The 24,469-nt window shown below is 42.2% G+C and overlaps 3 protein-coding genes across 4 annotated transcripts; 1 reads left to right on the top strand and 2 right to left on the bottom strand.

Annotated features, from left to right (window-relative positions):
* Positions 1–642: 642 nt before the first annotated feature.
* Positions 643–3,857, bottom strand: nsa2 (NSA2 ribosome biogenesis homolog (S. cerevisiae)). The gene is made up of 6 exons (XM_035184151.2): positions 3,699–3,857; positions 2,431–2,618; positions 2,159–2,309; positions 1,828–2,007; positions 1,478–1,670; positions 643–901 (listed from the first exon to the last, which is right to left on the bottom strand). The coding sequence occupies exons 1-6, from the start codon at positions 3,699–3,701 to the stop codon at positions 834–836; spliced, it is 783 nt and encodes a 260-aa protein (XP_035040042.1). The 5' UTR covers positions 3,702–3,857; the 3' UTR covers positions 643–833.
* Positions 3,858–4,032: 175 nt separating this feature from the next.
* Positions 4,033–11,447, top strand: gfm2 (GTP dependent ribosome recycling factor mitochondrial 2). Its single transcript, XM_035184146.2, has 20 exons — positions 4,033–4,349; positions 4,442–4,505; positions 5,855–5,900; positions 5,977–6,074; positions 6,178–6,303; positions 6,396–6,484; positions 6,608–6,696; positions 6,773–6,833; positions 7,451–7,636; positions 7,733–7,813; positions 7,903–8,051; positions 8,441–8,581; positions 8,686–8,785; positions 8,869–9,055; positions 9,151–9,227; positions 9,319–9,457; positions 9,917–10,102; positions 10,568–10,683; positions 10,784–10,966; positions 11,049–11,447. The coding sequence occupies exons 1-20, from the start codon at positions 4,308–4,310 to the stop codon at positions 11,175–11,177; spliced, it is 2,289 nt and encodes a 762-aa protein (XP_035040037.2). The 5' UTR covers positions 4,033–4,307; the 3' UTR covers positions 11,178–11,447.
* Positions 11,373–20,283, bottom strand: hexb (hexosaminidase B (beta polypeptide)). 2 transcript variants are annotated; one of them, XM_035184147.2, is made up of 14 exons: positions 19,936–20,283; positions 19,672–19,823; positions 18,332–18,397; positions 17,458–17,504; positions 17,237–17,347; positions 17,033–17,134; positions 16,818–16,950; positions 16,528–16,708; positions 16,351–16,437; positions 16,184–16,256; positions 12,981–13,161; positions 12,574–12,664; positions 11,871–11,975; positions 11,373–11,728 (listed from the first exon to the last, which is right to left on the bottom strand). In XM_035184147.2, exons 1-14 carry the CDS (start codon positions 20,187–20,189, stop codon positions 11,665–11,667), a joined length of 1,647 nt encoding a protein of 548 aa, XP_035040038.1. In that variant the 5' UTR covers positions 20,190–20,283; the 3' UTR covers positions 11,373–11,664. The 2 variants fall into 2 exon arrangements, with proteins under 2 accessions (XP_035040038.1, XP_035040039.1); XM_035184148.2 differs by lacking the exon at positions 12,981–13,161 and adding an exon at positions 13,741–13,915 and having other exon boundaries at positions 19,936–20,278.
* Between the last annotated feature and the right edge of the window lie 4,186 nt (positions 20,284–24,469).

Raw genomic sequence — 24,469 nt, 5'->3', positions numbered from 1 at the left:
TGTCCTGTCTGGTGAGTTGGTCCACTCGTTTCCCTCATAATCAACACTCTGTTGTGTCACTTCTGCCAAGTGTAATGTACCGTACATCTGCTCACATATGACTTTGGATAATAGGTAGTTTTAAATATAAAGGACCCTGTTATACTTCAACTGGAACACAGTAATCTGCCAGTCAGTGTTTGTCTGTGGTAGCTTTGCCCTTGTTCTGCCATTTCACTTTGCGGCTTTGATCTGTTGCCGTCAAGAAATAATTCTTTGGAATACATTAATTACAGCCGAGTCACCTTGTTAATCCGCCCATTTCCAGTAAGACCTGCTTATCATGAGCGGCTGTGGCTCAGAGGTTAGGGTGAAGTCAGTCCACCTGTAAAGTGACCTCAAATTTCTCCTGACAGCTGTACCATGAGCTAAGTGAAAGACTGACAGACAAAGCACTAGATACAGAAGCGCTGTGTGAATGGGTGAATGCCAACTGTACTGGGAAGTGCTTTGAATGATCTTTCATTTCTTAGCCTCCAATATTAAAAAAAATATGCCTGAACCATCAACCAGTTTTCAGTGGTATGTTATTAAGTGCTTTGTTATATTATTACATGAAATATTAACAAATAACAAAGAAGGCAACAAAAGCAAAAAGAGAAATCATCTGTCATTAAGTTTATTTATATCAAATGTAACAACAATTAACCCATTTTCTTTTCCTCCGAGCGTCCAAAAACTGTTTTGCATCCACGATCTTCCTGATGCTCCGTTCATTTGCAGCTCCTTACTTGTTGCATCTTTGTGTTCTTTGTGTAAATGTGAGTAACCAGGCACAGTCTAGTTAGAGAGTCTTAAACCAGCAGAACTGCATTAATGCAGCCATCGTTCTCTGGGTTATTCGTCACCTGGGCATATTTACCTGGGAAGTAGAAGAAATTTAGTTACAACATGGTCACATTACACGCTATAATCTTTAAGTATCACATTTTAAAGGATCAATTATCCTCTAAGTGGCTGTCATGTCCATTTAAACATCACCCTGCAGAAATCCAGTAGTGTACAATACACATTTGACATGTTTAGACTGCTATGCATCATGCAAATATCAATATCACATTTAATCTGCAGTCGAAACATACAACCAGCGTCAAAGAGAACTGCAGCAACTAGAAGAACAGTGAGTGTAGCAACAGATGGTGAGGCCCCCACAAAGACCCCAACTCCACATCACGGCCTAAGTTCACAGAAGTAGTCAAGGCTTTTTTTATTACCTGCACCCACCTGACCTGTTATGAGAACCAAGCCAAACTGTCTGACTGGCAAAAATACACCTCGATCTACAACTTGACACAACTTTAAACTTAATGGAGTCTGGATTTCTTGTTTATGCAAGTGTTTCAGAGTTATCCCAAATGTGGGAATAAACAGATTACTGCAGTGCATCTGAATACACTGACCCACAGGTTGATGGATTCACAGCGACTTGAGCACTTACCCCAGATAACCTTTCCGCCTTGTGTAACGAGGCCCAGCTCACTGACATTGACTTCTATGACTGTTCCTTTGGTGATAACTCCCAGGGACGTGTAGAGGGGTGAGGAGGGGTTCTTCTTCACTCCGAGGATGGGGAGACAGAACGTGGCCTTCAGCTCGGGATGTGTGACATGAGCCTTCTTAAAACGCAAACCCTGATGTGGACAAAGGAGAAAGAGATCATTTAGGCACCTCAATTAAAACAGAAATGCACAACTGAACTTTAAACCTGAATGCAGAAAAAGATAGTGTTGCCATAGTAGGTTTAGTGTAGAATGTCACATTGAACTCGACCCATGATAAATATCTCACCATGGGTCTGATGAAACGCTCGAATTTTGGAGGTTTGCGAGTGAAGCCGTCACCGACAAAGCAAACTTTTGTGACCATTCTCTTCCAGGCTTTCTTTTGTCTCTTTCCAGTTTTGATGACCTTCAGCACTTCTGTCTCGCCCTGGGCGCGCACTTTCGGCAGGGGCACCTCCCATTTGCCCTAAACAAAACATTACACATTTGCATTACATTACACATATTTACACACATCGATATCACTTTCATTGAGTCAATAACGAAATTATTATGTTTCATATAAAAGCAGAAAATCTTCACTGTGGAATTCTACCAAAACAACAGTGGACACTTACAGCCTTCTCTTTCCTCTTCTGCTTGATCATGTTGGACAGAACCTTAGCACGGGACTGTCCCTCTCTGTCCAACAGGTAGGCTGGCACTGCTCCCTCTGGCGTCTTATCGTCGCTCTTCTGTTTGGTCCTCCTCTGTTCATGCATTTTGATGCTGCCAAAGACACAAGTCATTATTGTTCAACTGTTAGTTGAGTTCTAATGAGTTGTTTCTCTAAACCAACAAGAGAACCAGCTCCGTTAGAGACAACCCCAACGTCTCCCCCTGTACTCACGTCTTCTTCATCTGGATCTTCTCTGAATGTCTCTGTTTGTGGTACAGCTTGGCCTTCAGTCCAATCAACTTTCTGGCTTTGTGCGACCGCGCGTGGACCTCACGGCTCTCCTTCTTCCTCTTCCTCTCATGGTGGTCCAGGCGGTAGCCATGCCGCTTGCGGTGCAACTCAATGTGCTCGTTCTGGGGCTAAAAATGACAATACAAACATGCACTTTAATTCAGTCTTCAGATGAATTATGATAAATGCAAAAAATCTAGTTTCCAGTTTCAAATACAAATCACCACAAAAGGAGGATGTTTAAAAAGCTCTAATATGGATCAATCAGCTGTTTAATGGTGCTGGTTCGTGAACTTGAGTCAGGTTGTGTTTGCAAATAAAAATTTGAAATGTTTTCATGATCTTAACTGGTGCGATCCCTCTCACTGAAATTCAGAATTACTCTTGTCATTGCAACAAAATTAAGTAGCCTTCCTGTCTGTGGATTCACACAAATCAGAGAGCGTAAAAAGGACATTAGCAAATATGAACAAACAAACATATGAAAAATATACATTGGAATATTATGTTCTGGTGTAACTTAGGAAACAGGAAGATATCTCATTGGTGTAAAAGATGGCTCATTCGTTTTGCCTGTAAAGACAGTGACGTTGTCTGGATTATTTGATTAATAATAATATAATAATAATAATAATAATAATAATAATAATAATAATAATAATAATAAGCAGCTTGTGTGATATTGGATTTATTGTAACAAACAAACAATAACTGGTCCTAAATGGAAATTCAACTGTTTCTTAAATGTGAAACTCTGCTGCTTGGCCTCGTTTTGATTGACAGCAAAGCGAGTGAATTCCGGCGTGTGATCTTTGCACAAAATAAAACACAATAAAGAAAACAATGTTTAACTGCAGTCAGAATCTATCAGTTCCTCGTTTACTGGTGAATTGCTGTGTGTAGCACGTTTGCCAACAACACGTCCCACAACACATCAGCTGTTCTCACTGTTCTCGGACCGAGTACATTTATGGAAACTGACAAAACCCGAGTTTTCGTGCTCACACGCCGGGTTATCACAACCGTATCTGTCCGTGACGACAAACCTCTCCCACGGAAACACGAAATACACGGAAACACGTTCCTACACACGGGAGCTCAGCACGAAGCGTCCCCCTGCCACATGTGAACCGAAGCTAATGCTAACACCGCATGCTAACTTCGCAATAGAAGTGAAAGAATGGAGTATTAAGCGGCTGCTCTCTTACCATTGTGTTGTTGAGGTGTTGATGTTACAGTGGAAACGTCGCGGGTGGTCCCAGTCGACCCAGACGCAGGTTACTTGGTGTTTTCTTTCTCGGGGCTCGGGTTCTTCAGGTGTTGTTTTCCCCGGAGCCGAAACTTAAAGGAAGTACGTCACACTGAGGCAACGACTTGTCCGCAGATTTAACAGGGACGGCTGATCCTGACACAAGGCCACTGTACGAAGGGATTATAGTATCATCAATTTAAAAATATCTATCGAGTCAATGATCCGTGTTTTATTTTATATATAGACAATAAATAATTCCCAAGTCGCTAATATTGACAGAACCGCTTTTGGTTTCGTATCGGGAACTATATACGTCACACGTCAGTTCCTACGGATTTATTTTGGAGCTGCACCTTATGAGAGCGTGACTTTCTTGACAGTTTTAAACATGCCTCTGTTTTGAAGGACAAGTACCCGTTCTTCCCGCCTCCTTCTTTTCAATTTCCACGGTGTTACCACAACAGAACATTTCTCCGCTATTTGAGCTAATGCTCCTCCACCATGGCTCACCCGAGGCTTTGTGTCACCCCGAGGAAGAAGCTGGGAAGAGACGCAGATATTAAACATGTCTGATAGGACGTTTCGCACATTCAGCAGGATGATGTTGGTGAGACGAGGATCTGACACAAACATGTGCTGTTAGTGTCACGTTGCATCGAAATCATGTTGTCTTCATAACAGGGTCCTTGTTTTTCACAGGGGAGATATTTAATAAGATGCAGGGTGAGTCATCAAGTGAGGAGACACTACAGCTTCCTCCCAGGTACGTTGTTTTTACAATCAGATCCACTGACGTGTTTTAATTAGTCGATCAATTGGTTGTTTAAGCTGCGGAATACTAGTTGATTCCAATTTTTGGTAAACATTCAGTTATTTGTCAAGTTAAAATTTCTGTTCCTGTAAATCTTTTATTTTGTTGACTGAATAATCCCAGCACCTCTAGGTCCATTTAGCAGCTGCGGTTTCTGATCATATCACATGATCTTCATCAGCAGTTGGGTTTGACCACTAGCCATGGAAATGTAGATGTTCATTTTCCCATTGTTTTCCAGAGCATTTACGGGAAGTTGATAATCGCTGACTAGGAGAACATGTGGTAAATTCATGGTAATTGTAAAATACAAATTGAAAGACAATTTTACGAATGATCAAAAAACGCACCAAAGATAAAAACATAAAATTGTCACACATTGAATGCAGCTCTGAAGAGGTGAGTTTTGAGTAGAGATTTGAAAGTGGACAGGTCGGGGAAGTCTCTGATGTGCTGTGGGGGGAGAGTTCCAGATGGAGGGGACAGCTAATGGGAAAGCTCTGTTGCTCCAGGTCCGATGCCTGGTCTTGTGTGGTATGAAGACAAGGTTTGCGACACAGGAGTGGAGGCTACGTGGGCGGGTGTGGCAGTGGAGCATGTCTGAGAGGCAGGAAGGAGCCTGGTTGTGGAGGGCTGTGTGGGTGAGGAGGGGGGTTTTGAATGGGATTCACTGAGGGACTGGGAGCCAGTGGAGATTCTAAAGGATTCTAAAGGGGTGATGTGGTCACGGGAGCGGGTGTGGGTGAGGAGACGAACAACAGAGTTTATGGAGGACTTTGGGAGGTGCACCACAAAGAATGCTATTGCAACAGTCAATTCTAGATGTGATGAAGGCATGGATCAGGGGCTCAGCGGCAGATCATTTGAGTGATGGACGTAGACGGGCTATGTTTCTTTGGTGGGAAAAGGAAGTTCTGGTTTAAGGAAGTTATTGTGCAGAGAGGCTCCAAGGTTGCGGATTTGGAAGTGTCAATTTTGATGAAGAAGTTGAGGTGCATTTTTTGAGAGATTTGTGTCCATGATGATTACGTCAGATTTTTCACAGTTAAATTTGAGGAAATTGGTTCATGCGATCATATGATATGAGTGAACGCTCCAGAGATGCTTCAAAATGGAAATGCAGTTTGAAACTGAACATATCCTCTTTAGGTTGTTTTGAACAACACAAGAGCTCATGTATTAGTGATTTTTTACTTTATGATTAAACCTTTAAGATAATGGAAAAAAATAGTCAGTAGTAGAAGCACATACACAGCATCACTGATTCAGTCAGATCATCTTTGTGTACTTCGTGTTCATAGATGACGTCAAATCACTGCGGGCTGTGGTCAACCCCGATGTTTCCAAGTAAGTAACTGCATTCGGTTGTTTGAAATGCTCTTTAGGGTTTTGCTCCATATCAACCTGTGTGCTGTATTTGCAGGATCCGAAACATTGGCATCATGGCCCACATCGACGCAGGAAAGACAACGACCACAGAGAGGATGCTTTATTATTCTGGCTACACACGGGCACTGGGAGGTGAGCAGGAGTAACAGATGTGAACATTGATAATCCTTCATAGAGCAGTACCCTGCCTGTTTGCTTCCGTCTCTCAGTCCCTTTCTGTCCCCGTTGCTTTTAGACGTCGACGATGGCGACACAGTCACAGATTTTATGGCTCAAGAGAGGGAGCGTGGCATCACCATACAGTCGGCAGCAGTCACGTTCGATTGGAGAAGTCATAGAATAAATCTTATAGACACCCCAGGTAGAAATATTATATGAAAGCATCCTTGTGAGATTAGAAATATCCCAGTGGGAATGAGCCAGTCAAACAAGACATTTTTTTGGTGATTGCAGGACATGTTGACTTCACTCTTGAGGTGGAGCGGGCGCTTCGTGTTCTTGATGGGGCTGTTGCAGTGTTCGATGCTTCTGCCGGTGTTGAGGTAAATCTGTTGTCAAATATCTTCCCTTTTATGAAAAACAAACAAACAAACAAACAAACCCATGTCTTAAAATCGGCTGCACGCTGAAGACGGTTTCTTCTGTTTCCCTGAAAACTCGAACAGGCTCAGACTCTGACTGTGTGGAGACAAGCAGAGAAGCACCACATTCCCTGTGTTTGCTTCCTGAATAAGATGGATAAGCCCGCAGCCAAGTGAGTGACTCAGCTGTTCAACCACATACAACTTATTCTCAAAGTTGAACTGAAAACTGTAATTTCTTTCTCTCAGCCTGAGTTTTTCCATCGAGAGCATAAGACAGAAGCTGAAAGCCAACCCAGTCCTCCTGCAGGTAGGCCTTCAGAAAATTAAGGCAAAAATGGAAAGCATCATACGTGCGCTGCAGGCGCTGCATGCACTGTATGTGACAATGCTAACAATGCTTATTTTTTATGTTGTAATAATGCCATTTCATAATGACTTCCTCATGATGTTACGTATACCACCATGATGATGGTTGATTGGTTAATCTTAGTTAGCTGTAGAACTTGTCTTTACTGTTATTGGCTTCAAAAAGTAATGCAGTACTACACTGTTTGATGTAAATTTCTGACTTCCTACCATATAATCATAAATCATTTTCAATCTTTATAAGCTTTAGGTCGTGTCTATTGTCCCACATGATGCAGGGTAACCTTGAAAAATGAATTCTTGAACTATGTCATTCTTTGTGACTTCTTCAGGACACCACTTATCATATGGGATCATGTGATTGAGATTTTAGTTTTTCTGACCATATTTTTTGACCAATCAGCTCCAAACAGATGTCAACAATAACAAGAAGTTATAGGGGAAAAAAAATAAAAAAAAGACAAGCAGCACTCAAACTGTAACAGTGTATGTGTAAATAAAAAACACAAAGAGTGTAAGTCTATGAATTTCATTTGTCTCATGAATCTTGTCTTGTAGATTCCTGTTGGCAGCGGCAGGAGCTTCACCGGTGTGGTTGACCTGTTGACCAACCAGAAGCTGATCTGGAAGCAAAGATCTATAGGAGATGATGGACGAATGTTTGAAAACAAACCTCTCGACCATTCGGATGAGCCAGAACTCCTGCAGGAGGTCAATGAGGCCAGGGCAGCTTTAATTGAACAGGTACACATCATCAATATCATCTTCAGCAATGACGACACAACTTCTTCAAGAAGAAATGTAAAAATAATAGTTTTGTATTTTTGTTCTCTTTCCCAGGTCGCTGATTTGGATGATGAGTTTGCTGATCTGTTGCTAACGGATTTTAGTGATAACTTTGATGCAGTTCCTTCAATCAAAGTGAGTAATGTATAGTTCCATTCTGTAAGCCTGTAAAGCAGCACCGTTGCTTGTGAAAACAGAGTAACCTGTTTTTAATGTGTCTCCAGCTACAAGAGGCTGTGCGGCGGGTGACTCTGGCCCGTAAAGGCGTCCCGGTTCTCTGTGGGAGCTCGCTGAAGAACAAAGGTGTTCAACCTCTTTTAGATGCCATCGTTGCCTACCTGCCTGCCCCCAGTGAACGGCACAACGACCTGGTGTGAGTAACGACCCAGAACTGTAACAGTTGTACAGATCATATTTACAAATCACAATTTTCCTCATAGGGCTTAACAATCTGTACAAGATGCAACATCCTCTTAACTCTTGACCAGACTGAGAGAACACTACCTGTTTTTTTCTCATGAATATAATTTTAATGGGGATAAATTTGTTAGAAAAATTTCCTTCGAGCACAAAATCTTGTGTAGTGGTGTGTGCATTGTCACAATTAACGTTAAATGGATGGAAGATAAATTAAAAAAGAGCAATAATCCTTCAGTAAATATAACTTGCTTGTTTGAAAATATCTTTCTATATACATTTGGCCATTTTTGTCTCTATGGTAACTGTTGAAACTTCATCATCATCATCATCATCATCCCACAGGCGGTGGTACAAAGATGACCTATGTGCTCTGGCCTTCAAGGTTCTCCATGACAAGCAGCGTGGTCCTCTGGTGTTCCTCAGGATTTACTCTGGTACTCTGAAAGCACAGACCGCCGTTCACAACATCAACAGGAACAGCATGTGCGTCACCTCCAATACAGTAATGCAACCCTGACTGACCTACAAATCAGTTTTGACCCGTATGATATGTTAAAATAAACATGTTTGCATCATGTTGTCTGCAGCGAGAGGATGAGCCGGCTGCTGGTGCCGTTTGCTGATCAACATGTAGAGATCCCCTCGATGACGGCGGGAAACATTGCACTGACTGTAGGACTGAAGCAGGTACAACATTGTTTCCCATGTTCCTTCTCTGCTACATTCAATATTTTCCTCAGGTTATTTAAGTTTTCCTGCTTTCATTCAAGACAGTCACAGGGGACACCATCGTCTCATCCAAGGCTTCAGCCGCAGCTGCAGCCCGCAGAGCCCACAATGACAATAGCACGGGGAAGAAGCACGGGGAACATGCGACTGTGGTGCTTTCAGGAGTGGAGGTCCCTGATCCCGTCTTCTTCTGCACTATAGAACCACCCACCATGGCCAAACAGGCTGGTCAGTGATAGTTTGGTTACACATGCACAAGCTCAGCTGTTAACCACGACATCCTTGTAGCCACTCACACATTTGTGTTTTATTTCTCCTGATAGATCTTGAGAATGCACTGAACAACCTCCAGAGAGAAGACCCCAGTCTTAAAGTGAGGGTGGACCCTGATTCTGGCCAGGTATTACCATCACTGGACTACCCAGGGCGTTCTTTAGTAAGTGCATCTGCCACAATGACTCAACTTAATGTCCTTCACTCTCCACCCTCAGACTGTTTTGTGTGGGATGGGAGAGCTGCACATCGAGATCATCCATGATCGAATCAGAAGAGAGTATGGCATTGAGACTCACCTGGGACCACTACAGGTGGCTTACCGAGAGACCGTTCTCCACGAGGCCTCGACTACAGGTACAGCAAATATTTCTTAATTGTTGCATTATGCCTAGTTCACACAACATTAGAGCCAAATGGGCGGTCGACCGGCAGTCACAAATCGCTGTGTGAGAACTCTTCTAAGACACGATTTGAGAGGCTCCCCTCCCCCGACTAGATTTCTTGCAGGCTAAATATCGAGACAAATCAGTGACAACTACAGCCAATCTGGACCTAACCATTTAATCCTGTTATTGCAGAGTTAATGGCAAAGTTGAGACTATATATTTCTATTCATTCTGTAGCAGGATGGAACAAAAGAGCAGACAGATCAGTCTTACTCACCGTGTCTCTTCTCACGAGTTGTCCTGAGTAAACGTCGTCTGGAGGCCAGACGACGTTTACTGTTCACAAGACAGTGATGTTGTTTGAGAAATAATTCTTGTCGACTAGATGCTGTTCCTGTATTGATTTTCCTCACTGCTGATAATGTAGATACACTGGACCGGACAGTCGGCGAGAGAAGACATGTTGTGACAGTGGAGCTGGCTGTCGGACCTGTGGACACGTCCTCTACAACTGCCTCATGTGACCTAGCATTCACAACGGAGGTCGAGGGGCAACTATCAAAAGAACTGAAAGATGCAGTGGAGAATGGAGTGCACAGCTCATATCTTCAAGGTGACACTGACTCCACTCATTTATTGTTTTTCATTAAAAAGGCCCCCGGAAACTCAATTTAAATGTATTTTCTCAATAACATTAAATATTAACGGCTAAATAAACAATGTAGTTAAATGTTGTTTCAGAGGGCTGTATGGGTGTTAAACTTTGTTTAATGAGGAGCTGAGATTAAGATCTCATTTACAAGACAAGTACACAGTACAGTGACTGTAAACAACACGACAACTCAACCACACAAAGCAGTCTTCACACACATCAAATAACCAGAACTGTTCAAACTTGGGAAGAACATTGTGTTCATGATGAACACCATCGCTCATAGTAAGAAGCTGAGTGAGAATAATTATTCAGTGCCTGTAAAGAAGGAGGGTGATGTGGGAGTAAACCTTGCACTGATCTGACTGCACTAGTCGCCTTGTTTTGCACTCACTCATTGTTTGTAATGTCTGCTTACACCTCCAGGTCCATTGCTAGGTTATCCTTTACAGGGCGTAACTACGCTGATCCAGAATGTCTACATGGAACCAGGGACGTCTCCAGCCATGGTGTCCGCCTGTGTGTCCCGCTGCATGCTGAAGGTAAAGCATTACAGGCTCGCATGTCATACGGATGTCAACTAACAGGGTTGGCAATAGATGAGCTACAGTTGTGTGTGTGTGTGTGTGTGTTTGGCTGCAGGCCCTGAGGCTGGCAGGAGGTCAGGTCCTGGAGCCAGTCATGTCCCTGGAGATGACGGTCAGCGAAGAGCATCTCAGCTCCGTGCTGGGTGACTTGGCCCAAAGACGAGGCACCGTCAGCGACATCCAGAGTCGTCACGACCACAAGCTGCTGCTAGCAACCGTGCCCTTGGCAGAAATGATGGTGAGATCAGATCTGACTCAAACATTTCGTCTGAAGGTTTTTCGGTGTCATTTATCTTAAATTCGGTTGTTTCCTACTGAAGGGCTACTCCACCATCCTGCGAACAATAACATCCGGCAACGCCACTTTCTCTCTGGCGCTGGACACTTACGAGGCCATGAACTCTCAGGACCAGAACATCCTCCTCAAAAGAATGTCCGGTCTGTTGTGATTCATGTTGGCAACGCTGTAATGGATCAGGAATGGGACCAATGGGCTTCTGAGACAGAGGAACAGCTGCTGCCCAAACAGACTTTTCCAGGACTATCACATCTGACTGAGTAAAATATAATTAGAGTGTGAATATATATGTGTAAAGTTAATGTGCAACCAATAACAGTTTTTTAATAAAACAACAGACTAGCACTTAAAATTTCAACATTTTATTCACAATCAGTTGTACAAACATTCATTAAAAAAAACCAAAGAATGCAGTTGCAAATTCGGGTTGTAGTTTGATATCATTAGATGTGATTGAGTGTTCTGTAGAGCAGATTGGAAAGGCAATGTGTCTCAATGTATCAGTGTCATATCAGTGTCTCTACAAAAGCATGTTCCGCATTTGATTTCTCAGTTTAAAATGCAGGCGTGAAGCTGATTGCTTATGGATTTGATTCCTTTTCCTTTTCCCGTCCCCATGGTCAGCTTCTCCCCTCCCGTCAGATACCTCTGTACTCACGGCGACAGTAGCTGGAGAACAACGGCTCGGCTGGGATCCCGCGCCTGATGGAAAAAGAAAGAGGATGTTTTTATAAAGTATCATGAAACTCTAACAGGTGTTAGTTAGATGATGATACGGCATTTGGAGAGTGGAGACTGATTTAGAAACAAATGACTAGTTTAAAAAGAGGCTGCAGATACTTACTCCACCATCCGACAGCGGTGCATGGACAGTCTGTTGAAGGCATCATTGATGTCCGTCACGTTCTTGGCGCTCCACAGCCGCTCGGCCACTGCACTAGCACGAGGCCTGGGAGTGATAGACAAGAGAAAATCAATCTGACATGTGATGTGAAGGTTCAAGGTACATTATTTCTCTGATAAAAGTTAATTAAAGGTTATACAAAGACGATATTCACACCAACAAGATGTGGCAATACAAATGTATACCTGGCTACCAAAACAAAGAAAAGAAAAAGCATTGATTACAACAATCCAAACTTTTCAGTAACAGAGTCCTGTGACCTTCGATCACCAAGAATAGTGATTTGAGCACATGTCAGTGTTTCCTGTGATGCTGTAAAGCGACCTGTTGTAACTGTTGTCATGTGGGGACAAAGATAATGAAAGGTAGATTACTTTTTTTTTCAGGTTTTTTAAAATCTTGAGATACATTTGTCTGAAATCTAAAATTTCTATTTGTTTTGGCCTTTTATTTAAAATCTAAAATGTCAAAAGTGTCTTGTAATCAATGAAGGGGTCCCAACCCTGGTTTTGGAACCAAAGGGGGGAGTTGTGACTTCACACCCTGCTCAGGGCACCGTTTCTCCACTATATCTTAATGGTTGTTGGCCACTGCAGTATTGTTTAAAATCTCACAAATTTGAAAGGAAGCACACGAGCCATACCAGAGTCTGGGTGTGAGGTTGGTGGCGTCCACATATTCTCCCCACAAGCAAGCTTCTCCACCAATCACAAGTTTCTTCTGCGCCTCGGTTCCTGTTTTCAAAATGTAACATTTGATGAGATCAGGCAGCACAACCAACGTTCAGAGAAACTAAAAACTCCACTCGATTAGAAAGAAAAAAAAATACCATGCTTAATTTAACTGAATTACAATGGTGTGTTGATTTATTGGCATGCTTTCCCTCTGTTCATTCAACAGGCTTACACGTATTTGCACAAGAGTGACAACTGTAAGACATTTCAGATCTGTCTAGAGTTAAACAGTAACAGAGCAATAAAACAATCGTATGACTGAGGCAAACTCCAAAAAACGAAAAAGTCTTGCTGAACAGATCATGCAGACACACACCGTTGAAATCCTGGGGGTCAGCCTTGTAAGCGGCCGACCAGTCCTGTCCGTAGGAGATACGGTTCAGGTACCAGGGAGTGGACAGCAGGGTCTGGTACCCTGATGACGTAACATGTGCCATCTCTTCCTGGTATTGCTGCTGCGTCCCTTTCCAAACGTGGATTAGTGTGTCTGGTTTCAGCTACACAGCACACATACATGCATGTATTAGTATTGGCGAGATGAACACAAATTGGAAGGAAGGAGGCACGAGGACGGAAATGTCCCAAGGCCTTTTACTTCTGCTTGGTCATTTTGCAGAACACGCTCTGCTTGATGACATTTAGAGGAAGAATCTGGAAAGAGGTTACGTCCAGCTTTCGCCTTGGTCCGTTTACATGGAGGACCAAACCCGACTTATTTTGCCTTATGATTGTCATGGGTTCAAGTCCCCCACCCACACAGGGGAAATGTGAACATCCTCGCCATACCACATTGTTTGCTCATTATTAACTTCTCGCTTCATTTGAGCCTTCAGTGTATTGGACTATTGTTTGAAATACACCCGGCTTGGTCCTCCACGGTGGTGAACTACCTCGGCCCATGAACAGACACAATCTGAAACCATCAACCACACTGCCCCAGGTTCACTGCAGGTCCGTCTCTGACTTTCTATCCTTGTCCAACCTGTGCAACATTGTAAGCCTGTTGAAATCCAGATATTTCCTAAATCAAAAAGGGCTGATTTGACATGACATACAAAAGAAAAAAGAAAACTGACCGTTGAAGTTGAGTGGCTCAGCCTTGTAGTACTTCTGCCAGTCCTGTGCGTAGCTAATATAATCTAAGTACCATGGGGCGGAGAGGATGGTTTGGTATCCTGCTGTTGTCACCTTGCTCATCTCCTCGTTAGACCCGCTGCCGATCCACACATGCACTACTGTATCTGGCTTTAGCTGGAATTGTTACAGTCCATACTGTTCTTAGGTTACATACTCCAAGAGTCGTTGGTACTCGTTAAAAAGGTTAAAAAAGAAATAGTTCAACATTTGGGGAAATATGTTCACTCGTTCACACTACAAGCCTTAGTGCTCAATTCAGATTTTCTCTATTTAATGCAGCTGGTGACATCATCTTTTAAAATGTAGCCAGTATCAGAGTCCAATGTGAACTGGCCATGTGAGCATTTAGGGTTTCATTTGGAAGTTATTGTGCAGTGGAAGCAGATGATGAGGAGGAGAAGAATGAAGAGAAGGAAAGCTGAAAGTTTAATTGTGTCTTTTTGGCTGCTACTTCAGTACAGAGGTGTGTGTGGGATTGTGACGTGAATGGCTTCAATGAAACAGATATCATCCAAACTTTCAGGATGTCGGAGGCTACTTTTAACTACACCTGTCAGCGCCTCTCCACAAGATCCGCTCGCCGCCTTCGCTTGCACATAATTAAGTGGAGTGATGTAAAAGTCGTACTGAGTTACGATACGGGTCACACGGCTGTTCAGACTGAGGTCGCGTTTCAAAGAAATCTGATCTATATCTGATTTGGAACCACATATGAAAGTGGCCCAAATCTGACTTGAACAGATCAGATTCCATGTGATTTGTGCTGTTCGCACTGTCTCAGACAGTCAGATCTGGTGCCGTGTTCCATTATACCTCAGAGCTCGGCCCTAGGAATGACGTCGCACCCGAAAAACCAGAGCTGATAGGGTTCCAGTTGCACAGGAAAAATGTTTACGTTAGCCAGGAAGCCATTGTAAGAAAAAACGGTTTTGGTAATTGGACAGTATGTGTACGACACATTTAATGACAGTAGTGCTAATAAAGCGTAAGACTTCAGCTTTCACTACTGTTGATTCACAGAGATGGGTTCCTCCTGAGCTCCTTCCTACCTGAGTAAGTTATAAGCTGTTTATATGCTGTTTCTTTGGTTGAGCACAGCGATTGTGTGTGTGTGTGTCAGTGCAGAGAGGGAGAGAGGATGGATATAGGAGAGAAAGAGCAGGAAGAACAAGTTTAGGAAGGGTAACTAGTAGTTGTTAGTAACCAACTGAAGGTCTTCTCAAAAAAAGGTTTATTGAAATCTGCTGTTCATTCTGATCAATTATTACTTTACAATAGATATCACCACTAATTTAATTGGGTTGCTTCTGAAGGTAACACTGTGTGAAACATTGAATACTTTTGCATTACATTGATTCCGTCTTTAATTTTCTTACAAACAGATTTTGTGGTGTCAAACTCATGTTTCATACTAGTAATTCATTAGAACTATTTATATTACGACTTAAATTATTATTTTTAGAAAAATATTAATGCATTAATGCAAGACACGGGGCTGTGCCCCCCTAAAGGTCCCTGATCCTAGAATCACCGCTGACATAACGTATAAATTCCACTGTGGAAATCTCTTGACATCTATTTTTACGTGAGTGGCACCGCTTTTTCATTCTAGTCATTTATTTAGCTTTTTCCATTTTTGCATCTGTCATATGTTAGAAACATCATCACGAGCCCACCAGTCTAGGTTTTGTCGATTGGATAATGAGCTCATTTTAGACTTTTGTTACCTTTGGACAGAGTCACAATTGCTGTTTAGGTCCTCTATTAGCCTTTGCAATTTTTTTTTCAGCCTGCTGACTCGGCGTCATTTTAGTGTTCAGACACGAGTGGTAGATCTTTGTATCCAACTTTTGGCAAGAAAGTAAACCGTTTCCCAAAATGTCAAACTATTCTAACACAGGATAAAATACGCAATACACAAATAACCCCCCAAAAAATGTTGATTAAATACTTTTGCTCATACATCTTAGCTGTGTCTCAATTCAAGGGATGCATTCTCCATTTGAAGACTGATTGCGCGACATCAGCATGACTTCGCTGTCTCCTGTTTCAAAGGCTCCTTAATACGTGGCTGACAAATCCATTCCCGAGCAACAAAGTATTCAACGGCTGAATCCTTCTCAGGCCAACCTATTCCAGGATTAATTGAGGCAAGTTACGAAGCTAAAAAGCTAGCTTTAACGTGGGCAGCCAGGCTACGTGTTCAAAGTAACAGTAGACCACACGTCTTATTTTGGTTTGGCCTTTTCTTCGCTTCTACTCCTCTAAGAACTAGCCTTTGTAGGACTTCAGGAAGCAGCCCCTGGATTAGGACACAGCTCTGTTTGTTTTTACATGGAAATACTCTTTTTGATATAGAATTACACACAACTTGTCTTTTACCTTAACCCCATTGTCAAAGACCTCCTGCCAGATCATGTAGCCCTTTTTGGTAGTGGTGACGATATCCAAGAGTCTGTCAGATAAAACAAGGGGGAGAAAAGGAAAAGGGAATAAGGAATAAAACCTGGAGCACAAGCAGTTTACATATGTACAAATGAGAAACACACTTCTGGATGTAGAATGACTCCAGTTTCCTGTAGTCTTGTCCGAAGCCTTGCTGATTCATGAACTTCGTAATGTCCGGGTTGGACTTCCTGCAGGGCAAAGGACAAACACCAAACATCAACCAGCATTAACGGCTGTCGAGTCTCGAATGCGGAGACGTTTCCAATATTGTGTCTCACCAGCAGCTGAAGTCCACCTCATCCCCCCCGAGGTGAACGTAGGCATCGGGGAACACAGAGCTTATCTCCGTGAAGAACTGCTTCATGAAGTCATACGTAGTGTTCAGGATGGGGTTCACCGGCCCGAAGCTTCCGGAGGGTTTAGAGCCAGAGTAACAGGGTGTGAGCAGATCGGCTTGGCCTAACGGGAATGATGGAGACTGAATTAATTTCTTCATGTTCTTCAAACTTTTATTAAATGATACATAGAAAAAAGGGGGGGGAAGGGGGCTGACTAAAAAAAAACTCACCTTTGCCCCATGACTGTGTGTGTCCTGGGGTATCAAACTCTGGGATGACGCGAATGCCTCTCAGGCGGGCGAACTCAATCACCATCTTCACATCAGCAGGTGTATACACGTGAGTGTATGGGTGGTAAGCTCCCTGTGAACAGTTTAGCGAATGAGCTTCTTATTCATACAGTGTCCTACTATTAAAAACAATTACAACAACTAGTCTCACTGACCTGCTGGCTCAGCTGTGGGAAGGTTCGGCTCAGGTAAGGGAAGGATGGATCATCCACAATGTGCCAGTGGAAAACATTAAACTTGTTCATCGCCATCGTTTCCTGTATGAATGAACACAGAAACAGTGTGTTGATGTATTGACATAATAGATCGAATTTAAAATGAGGGGAAAAAAAGAAAATATGCGGCTCTCGCTGACGCACCAGGTTAGCCAAGATGACTTTGACGGGCAGGAAGTGCCGAGAGCTGTCCAGCAAGATGCCTCTGTGTGCGAATCTGGGGAAGTCACTGATTGCTGTGGAATTGATGCTTTTCTGAAAAACACAGGGTGAATGGAGTTAAAACCAGGCTCATGTACGTACAGCACAGCCGAGCGAGTTTGAATGTCAAATGCCAGTTAGATTGCAGTCATGTTGTCACTTACGGCTCCAGATTCATCTTCATACAACAACTGGCTGAAAGTTTCCAGACCTTAAAAACACATGAGAAACACAAACTGTAATTTTAATTTATAAGCAGCGAGTTTGCACCACATTGTCACAAAACACATAAGTCCACAGAGTCCAAGTTTTATCACCACACCAGCATATTCTCATTATCATGGAGGCTATGTTTTGGTCTGCATTTGATTGTTTATCTGTCCGTCTATTAGTTAGCAGGATCACGCAAAACTTAATAGATGGATTTGCCACTAAAATTGGAAGGATGTGGTTCGAGTCAGGAAAGAACACATTCAATATTTGGAGCGGATCCAGATCAGGGGGCCGATCCCAAAAAGTATTTCCCCCTTTCTTTAATATTGTAGGACGGGGCATTCTTTAACATTTTCGTTGATTTCTCAGTAAATAATTCATGGTTCTTGGTGAAAATAGTGTGGAATTTGTTGCTGATCCATATAAAAAAAAGAAAAAAATCAGGATCTATTGAGTTGTTATATGATTGCATTGTTATCATCAATTCTTGTGTCATGATAGTATTGTAGTGTAAATCTGATATTGTGACAAGTGAGTTATATTTGAATCGTATCATTAATGAATTAACTTTCTTTTTGAGAGATACATGATAGGATCAACACCACTCTTGGGTTTTTACATTAAATATGATACAATGGGTACATACTAGGTGATAATTAGTGAGCTTTAGTGGTGCTGATTGACACAGAGCCCGGCTTTATGATATATTAAGTCAGTAGAAAAAAAAACAAATTACTGCATATCAGTACAAAATATTGTATCCAATTATAAAGAAGGAAAATAATTGCTGTGTAGTGGTTGAATAACAAAAAGAAGAGGTCTTACCATGCAGGGCTCCCCAGACCGTCGGTGCTTTCAGGATAGCAAATGGCTGATCCACAGACAGCTCATCTGTGGACACAACACAGTTATACATTGCATGCATATTTTCAGTCCAAGCTCAGCAGGTGGTCATTGTGGCACTAAGGTCAGGGTCTTAAGGGGGCTTTAAACGTTCGTCCTAGATTTACCGTGCTAATCCTCGTATTTGCTGTCCAGGTTATCTCCAAATCTACTGGCAAACGGCATATACCCTTTCTCTGGTTGTAAGATGCAGTTTGAAGAATCAAGTAGATGCTCCGATACCATGACATCATCCAACATAATGTAGAAAAGACATGCTTCAGAAAAAGTTAATAATGTTCTTGAAATAGTAAAGGAAAAAGTACACATGGCCACTGAGTGTTGTTATTTATATAAAATTACAAATTAATACTTGCATCAATGTGTAAGTAACACTATTGGCTGAGGTGATACTACACTTAACTTTGCCTCTACTTGAGATGTATGTAATTTATTTATTTTAAGTCTGAGGGGTTGAGATACCTGCAGCTAAAACTTACGCAGCCTAATACCTCAGACTTGTATGAGATCCTCCTTCAAGAAGGTTATAATGTAATGCAACAATAAGAAATGTGTTTCAACAGCAAGTGGACACTGGATCCTCACAGAAGATTATTGTATTAGACGAGGTTGTATTTAGCCAGTTCTACTTAATAAACTGTCCACTGAGGGCAGGGTCTTTCTGTAAAACGTAACTCAACGTAGTCCAGTGGAACTCCGGAGAATGTTCGTACAATTTGGTCGAGACGAACAACGTAGAAATCAATGTTCCAGTGAGGGGGGGTGGGGCAGCGGGCGGCAGCAGGGTGCAACATATACATTCTGCTGTGGACATGACAATGTTTTTGTTTACAACACAGTGTCTGTCGCGTGTAAGAAATGTCGCCAACGCACCCAATCGCTCATAGTAAATCCTCGGGAGGTTCTCCCGGTGTTTTCTCACATGGGCTCATTCGAACATTATCCAGAGTTCCAAGAAACTCGGGATACAACCAGAGCCTCTCACTCAAAATGTGCCTTCTCAGATACTAAGGCTCAGCACATAGATGCAGTGTATGAGTCTGTGTGAATAGGTGATAGTGTGCTGTAAAGCGCTTTGAGTGGCCATCAGGACTAGAAAAGCTCTATATGTGAATACAGACCATATCATTTTTCGGCGTTCAGTATCTCTAAAGCAGCTTTAGAGATAAGTATTAAGTCTCAGGAAATGGAAAAAGAACTTTGTACTTGCTTGCACCACTGTTATGAAATATGAGTTCAATGAGGAAGAGAATGAGACTCACATGACTCGTCCGACGTGACACTGGGGTAACCGTCACAGTCGGAGTCAGTGGAGGTGATCCACACCTGCAGCTCGGTCAGCTCGGAGCGGCCGGGTCTCCTGCTTCTGCCCTGCCCCTGCCTCTTAGAGCTGCCAAACATGTACTCGTAGTACCTGTGGACAAAAGGCACAGAGGTGAGAGACGTCGATCATCAGGTGGCGACGTTTTCTCCTCTGGACGCGGAGGAACACAGCCTGCACACGACCGGTCCGTCCCTCCTCTCACCTCCTGTACGCGTCCTGCAGGAGGCTGCAGCTCGCGCCGGCGGACGAGTCTTTGGCGTCGACAAATCTGAAGCTGGAGCCGATTAACTTGAGTGGAACCTGCGAGATCTGCACTTTCTGCGGCAGAGGCCACAGGGAGCCGGACTCCGAAGCCTGGACGACGGGCTGGTCCTCCTCCAGGAGGAGGTTGTCCTGGAGCCCTGAACAGACGCAGAGGAGCAGCCCCAGCGCAGCGAGCTTCAGGATGGCGCTCATGTTGATGGACGGCGGCGGAATCACGAGATCTGGTCACACAGAAACATTTTGTCAGAGGGGAGGCAGGGCGGGACTTGAAGCGGAAGTCAGTTCCGCGCAAACATTTAAAGGTGAAGTGTGTAAAACTGCAAAAACTCACTTCCCCCTCCCCTACTGGCGAGAGGGGAGCTACGGCGGCCCTCATGTGTCAAAACGCCGGACGAGCGCACCGAGCTGTTTCCTCTCCAGTGACGAGGAGGAGTCTATAGGTTGACTCAATCATCTGTACTGAGGGAAGAGAGAAGATGAGGAACCAAAAGCTGTAAAAAAAATATATATATATATATATATAACATTCATGCAGTATTTAAATGTGTCTCTATTCATTGTTCCATCTATTGCAGCAGGAAACAATACATCTTAAGTTTGCTTTATTTAGATAGATTGATTGATTGACAGATACTTCTGTCAATCGATCCAGAGGGAAATTTAGCTATTGATTATTTGATTTGACTGATCAGTTCCCCCCCCATTTATTGATTCTCCACATATAATAGACTAGTTTGACAATATTGTAGACACACCATTTCCCCTTGAACCCCCCCCCACAATATCAGTACATTAATAATAAACTAATAATAAAAAGAAAAGAACAAAAAGAAAATAATAATGACAGTCCGAAGCACATAATCAGACACGAATATGTGACTACTGACAGTACACATTAGTGATAAAAAACAAACAAAACCGGAAGTTTCTGCTTCTTAATATAATATGTTAATATATCCACACCAACGACTCTCTTTATATCATTTGTCAATCATCATCTGGATCCATTAGACTACTAACAACACTATATTCAAAATAGGAAATGATAGGGCTCCATACTTCTCACACTTTTACTACCAAGAATATTATAACCATACACGTGCTGAACATGAACCTCACATAGATTAATTGCTTAATTTCAACATCTTCAAAATAATAATTGTAAAATGGGACTAGGGATTTCTTTTTCTTGCCTGCTTGAGGGATGTAGGACTATCTTTATTTCTCTCAGATATATTTATATATCTATCATATATATATATATATATGTATATGAAGCTATATACATTTTAGAAGTTAAAATCATGTTATTCTGATTTAATGTGTTTTCACAGAACTCAAAGAGTTCAATTTTTAGCTGTTGTATCTATAATATGCCTGTTATTCTTCTGAAGTTCATGACATTGTTAATTTATTTGTGTTTAGAGTTTCAAGAGCAGATTCTTACTCGTGCTAATTATCATTATATTATTTTTGTAGCCTTTTAACTTAATAAAAACAAAACAAAATGAATAAAAAATGTAAATTGAATGTTGCAGTTACAGTAGTTCAATTTTCCTGTAGAAAATAAACTCTGAATTAGTTCATGAAAACCACACTTAATAATTTAACAGTTTTCTGATCAAAACATAAGTAGAAAGGCTCCCAGTGATGAGCCATTTTTTCCACTAGGTGTCTCTCACATCACATATATGAACCATTTGCAATTTTTCTTCACACCCAAACACACTTCTCTCCGGATCAGTGTGCTGCATTATCCTAAACATGAAGCTGCAGTAAGTGTGTAATGTTGTCTTCATAAACAGTTGATGGGAAAAGAAAGCAAATGCAAGTTTATAATAACCACTCATGCACTGGACATAAAAACAAACATTGACATTTTCTCAAGGTTCTGCTAAAGAGTTGATATTATCAACAAGGTCTGCAGATGTGACTCACACAAGATATCCAGGAAGGAAATTGAACTCATCATTCCCAACTACCCCAACCAAACACGGCAATGTGTTAATAATCACATTGGACTTACACTGTGTCTGTGGCATTAAGTGGTAGGTTGGCTCTTACTTGGTCAAATACTTTTTTCAACTACAATTTACAACAACCGTTTCATAATTTCAATGTGCATCTTAAAAGCAGTAATTAAGAACATTTTGCTAAGTACTGTATTCAAGTTATTCACACTTTACTTGAGTATGTCCTGATTTAAATGTTGCGTAAAAACATCATACAGCTTAAAAAACAGATGAAACCAGTGTTTCCCAACATTTTTGGCTTGTGACCCTTCACAAAAAAATCACTCTAGTTGGCCTAGTTGCCAATCAATAATATTAAATCTAAAGCTGATAACAATTAAGTAAAAATAATAATAGTAATGCTAACTTCATACTATACTTAACGCATTAACAAAGTGTTTAATTTTTCTTGCGTACTTATTGATGTGTTCCCAGAGTAAGTAAATAACCTTTTACAATGATACTTAAAATTCATTTGAATAGTGAAGTACATTGGCATATGACTTCACTTTGATAACCAAGGTCTAGTGGCAGGTAATACATTATTTTTTTTCTAAAAACAAAACTTAGAACCTTATAACTAATCATTAAACCACACTGAAAAGTCTAATATACATATTCTTTGTTTTTTTGCTGTTATATTCTCTGTTGTATTTCCTGCTTGAATAAATTCACAAAACACAGTCCGATCGGAGAATTCTTATTCTATTTCTCTCACAAAGAAATTCCACCACGAAACTTGGCAACGAGGATGGGATTGGACGCGTGATCTGGACACCGAGGAAAGGACAGAAGGGCCCACTTGGAACATCTAACTCCTCCCAACGGGTGAGAAGCTGTAATCCAGCAGAGCCTGGATAGCTGATCCAATCCAAGGGGTCTTGTACTGTACCTATCCAGGCAAATGAATGAAACCTATCCAGGCAGCCTCAGTCAAATGACTGAGTGTCAAGTTAAAATGTGACTACCACAAAGAGGAAGTTGTAGTAAAAGACAATTTAAACAGTTAAAGGACAAATTGGACAAGAGAGAGACAAAGCTACGACAGCGGATTGAACAAAGAGGAAGAAGAAGAAGACACAGTGGATGGTCGTAATGCACCTTGACGTTGGTTGCCACCCGCCAATAAACCGAACGAAGAAGAAGAAGACATTTTAAATGGTCATCACTTTTTCAAAGGGCTGTTTGAGGGTTACGACTTGGTTTTAGGGTTAGAGTTAGAGTTACGTTTAGGTTAGGGTAAGGATACGGAAAGGGTTAGGCAATTAGTTTTGATGGTTATGAGTGTCCTCACAAAGATGTAAGTACAAGAATGTGTGTATGTGTATGGGGCAAAAACAAGTAACCCAAATCAACGTATTTTAAGGTGAAGACATGTTCCAAGGTTAGGCTACGTTTAGGTTCAGGACAGGTTAAGGAAAGGGTATGTGTGTGTAAGCAGAAAATATGGACATGGTTAGGTTAAGGTTTGGTTTTGGTAAAGATTGAGTTTAGGTTAAAATAGGGTACGTTTGATAGTTAGGCAAGTAGTACATTTTGTTAGGGTTAGGTTTAGGTTCAGGTTAGCTTTAGATAAAGGTTAGGGTAAGTGTAAGTGATAGGCAAGTGTAACTGTGGTTGGGGTAAGGTTAAGGTCAGGTTTAGGTCAAGGGTAGGTTTGAATTCCTAGGGGGTTAGGGGTTAGGTAAGTCGTAACTATGGTTAGGTTTTGAGTAAAGCCTAATTCATTCTTCTGCATCGAAGCTACGTATACGCACAGGGCCTACGCCATTGTGAGCATTCATAGTTGTGCATAGGTCTGTGTGCGTCGCTCTGCAATTACACCACTGAAACGCTAGTGGCTGTAGAGTTTCTATACTTTCCGGTCCGCTTATTTACAAATTCTCTGGCATCTCTGTTTACTTTGGAACCATGGCGAGTGTTACTTTTTCTTAAAGAACTGCAACAAAGGAAAGAAAAACGTCGGAGGAGATGGCAGCGGAGCAGGAGATTTTCGGAAATACTGTCTGCCGGAAATGCGATGCCAACAAGTGGACCAATCACAGCTCTTGCAGTCTGCATCGCCTCGGCATGTGGGTACATCTTTGGTGAGGTGCAAGTCAGGGTATGGCATAGGGTACACGTCGAAGCTTAAGCTACGCCGGAGCTACGGGCGTAGATTTGATGCAGAAGTACCAATTGGGCTTCAGGAAATGAACGCAGGTCAATGTAATGTCCTCTGAAGTCATGGAGACACAACTGTGTGTGTTGTGTGCGCTTGTGTGTGTAGGGGTGGGGCTACATCGATGCAGTCTCCCCCCACCCCAGCCCCCCCCCCTTCCCTTCCCTCCCCACCACACTCTTCGTTTCCTGCACGAGGTGGCGGTCCTCCCCCACAGTAAACACACCCATTGATGAGAGAGAGAGAGAGAGAGAGAGAGAGAGAGAGAGAGAGAGAGAGAGAGAGAGGTGGGGGGACCA

Source organism: Hippoglossus stenolepis, chromosome 18 (genome assembly GCF_022539355.2).
Source record: "Hippoglossus stenolepis isolate QCI-W04-F060 chromosome 18, HSTE1.2, whole genome shotgun sequence".
Classification (NCBI taxonomy): domain Eukaryota; kingdom Metazoa; phylum Chordata; class Actinopteri; order Pleuronectiformes; family Pleuronectidae; genus Hippoglossus; species Hippoglossus stenolepis.
The sequence above is the reverse complement of the archived record's forward strand: the minus strand, read 5'-3'. Positions and strand labels throughout refer to the sequence as shown.

Excerpts from the sequence above, each read along its gene's own strand:
- nsa2 (XM_035184151.2), bottom strand. Across the intron at positions 2,310-2,430 it reads AAGATCCAGATGAAGAAGAC|CATCAAAATGCATGAACAGA; the intron begins GTGAGTACAGGG and ends TGTCTTTGGCAG. Across the intron at positions 1,671-1,827 it reads AGCGTTTCATCAGACCCATG|GGTTTGCGTTTTAAGAAGGC; the intron begins GTGAGATATTTA and ends TGTCCACATCAG.
- hexb (XM_035184147.2), bottom strand. The coding sequence starts at position 20,189 with ATGAGCGCCATCCTGAAGCTCGCTGCGCTGGGGCTGCTCCTCTGCGTC. Across the intron at positions 17,348-17,457 it reads ATGAAGATGAATCTGGAGCC|AAAAGCATCAATTCCACAGC; the intron begins GTAAGTGACAAC and ends TGTGTTTTTCAG. Across the intron at positions 16,438-16,527 it reads GAGGTGGACTTCAGCTGCTG|GAAGTCCAACCCGGACATTA; the intron begins GTGAGACACAAT and ends TTTGCCCTGCAG.
- gfm2 (XM_035184146.2), top strand. The coding sequence starts at position 4,308 with ATGTCTGATAGGACGTTTCGCACATTCAGCAGGATGATGTTG. Across the intron at positions 8,582-8,685 it reads AACATCAACAGGAACAGCAT|CGAGAGGATGAGCCGGCTGC; the intron begins GTGCGTCACCTC and ends TGTTGTCTGCAG. Across the intron at positions 9,056-9,150 it reads CACCATGGCCAAACAGGCTG|ATCTTGAGAATGCACTGAAC; the intron begins GTCAGTGATAGT and ends TTCTCCTGATAG.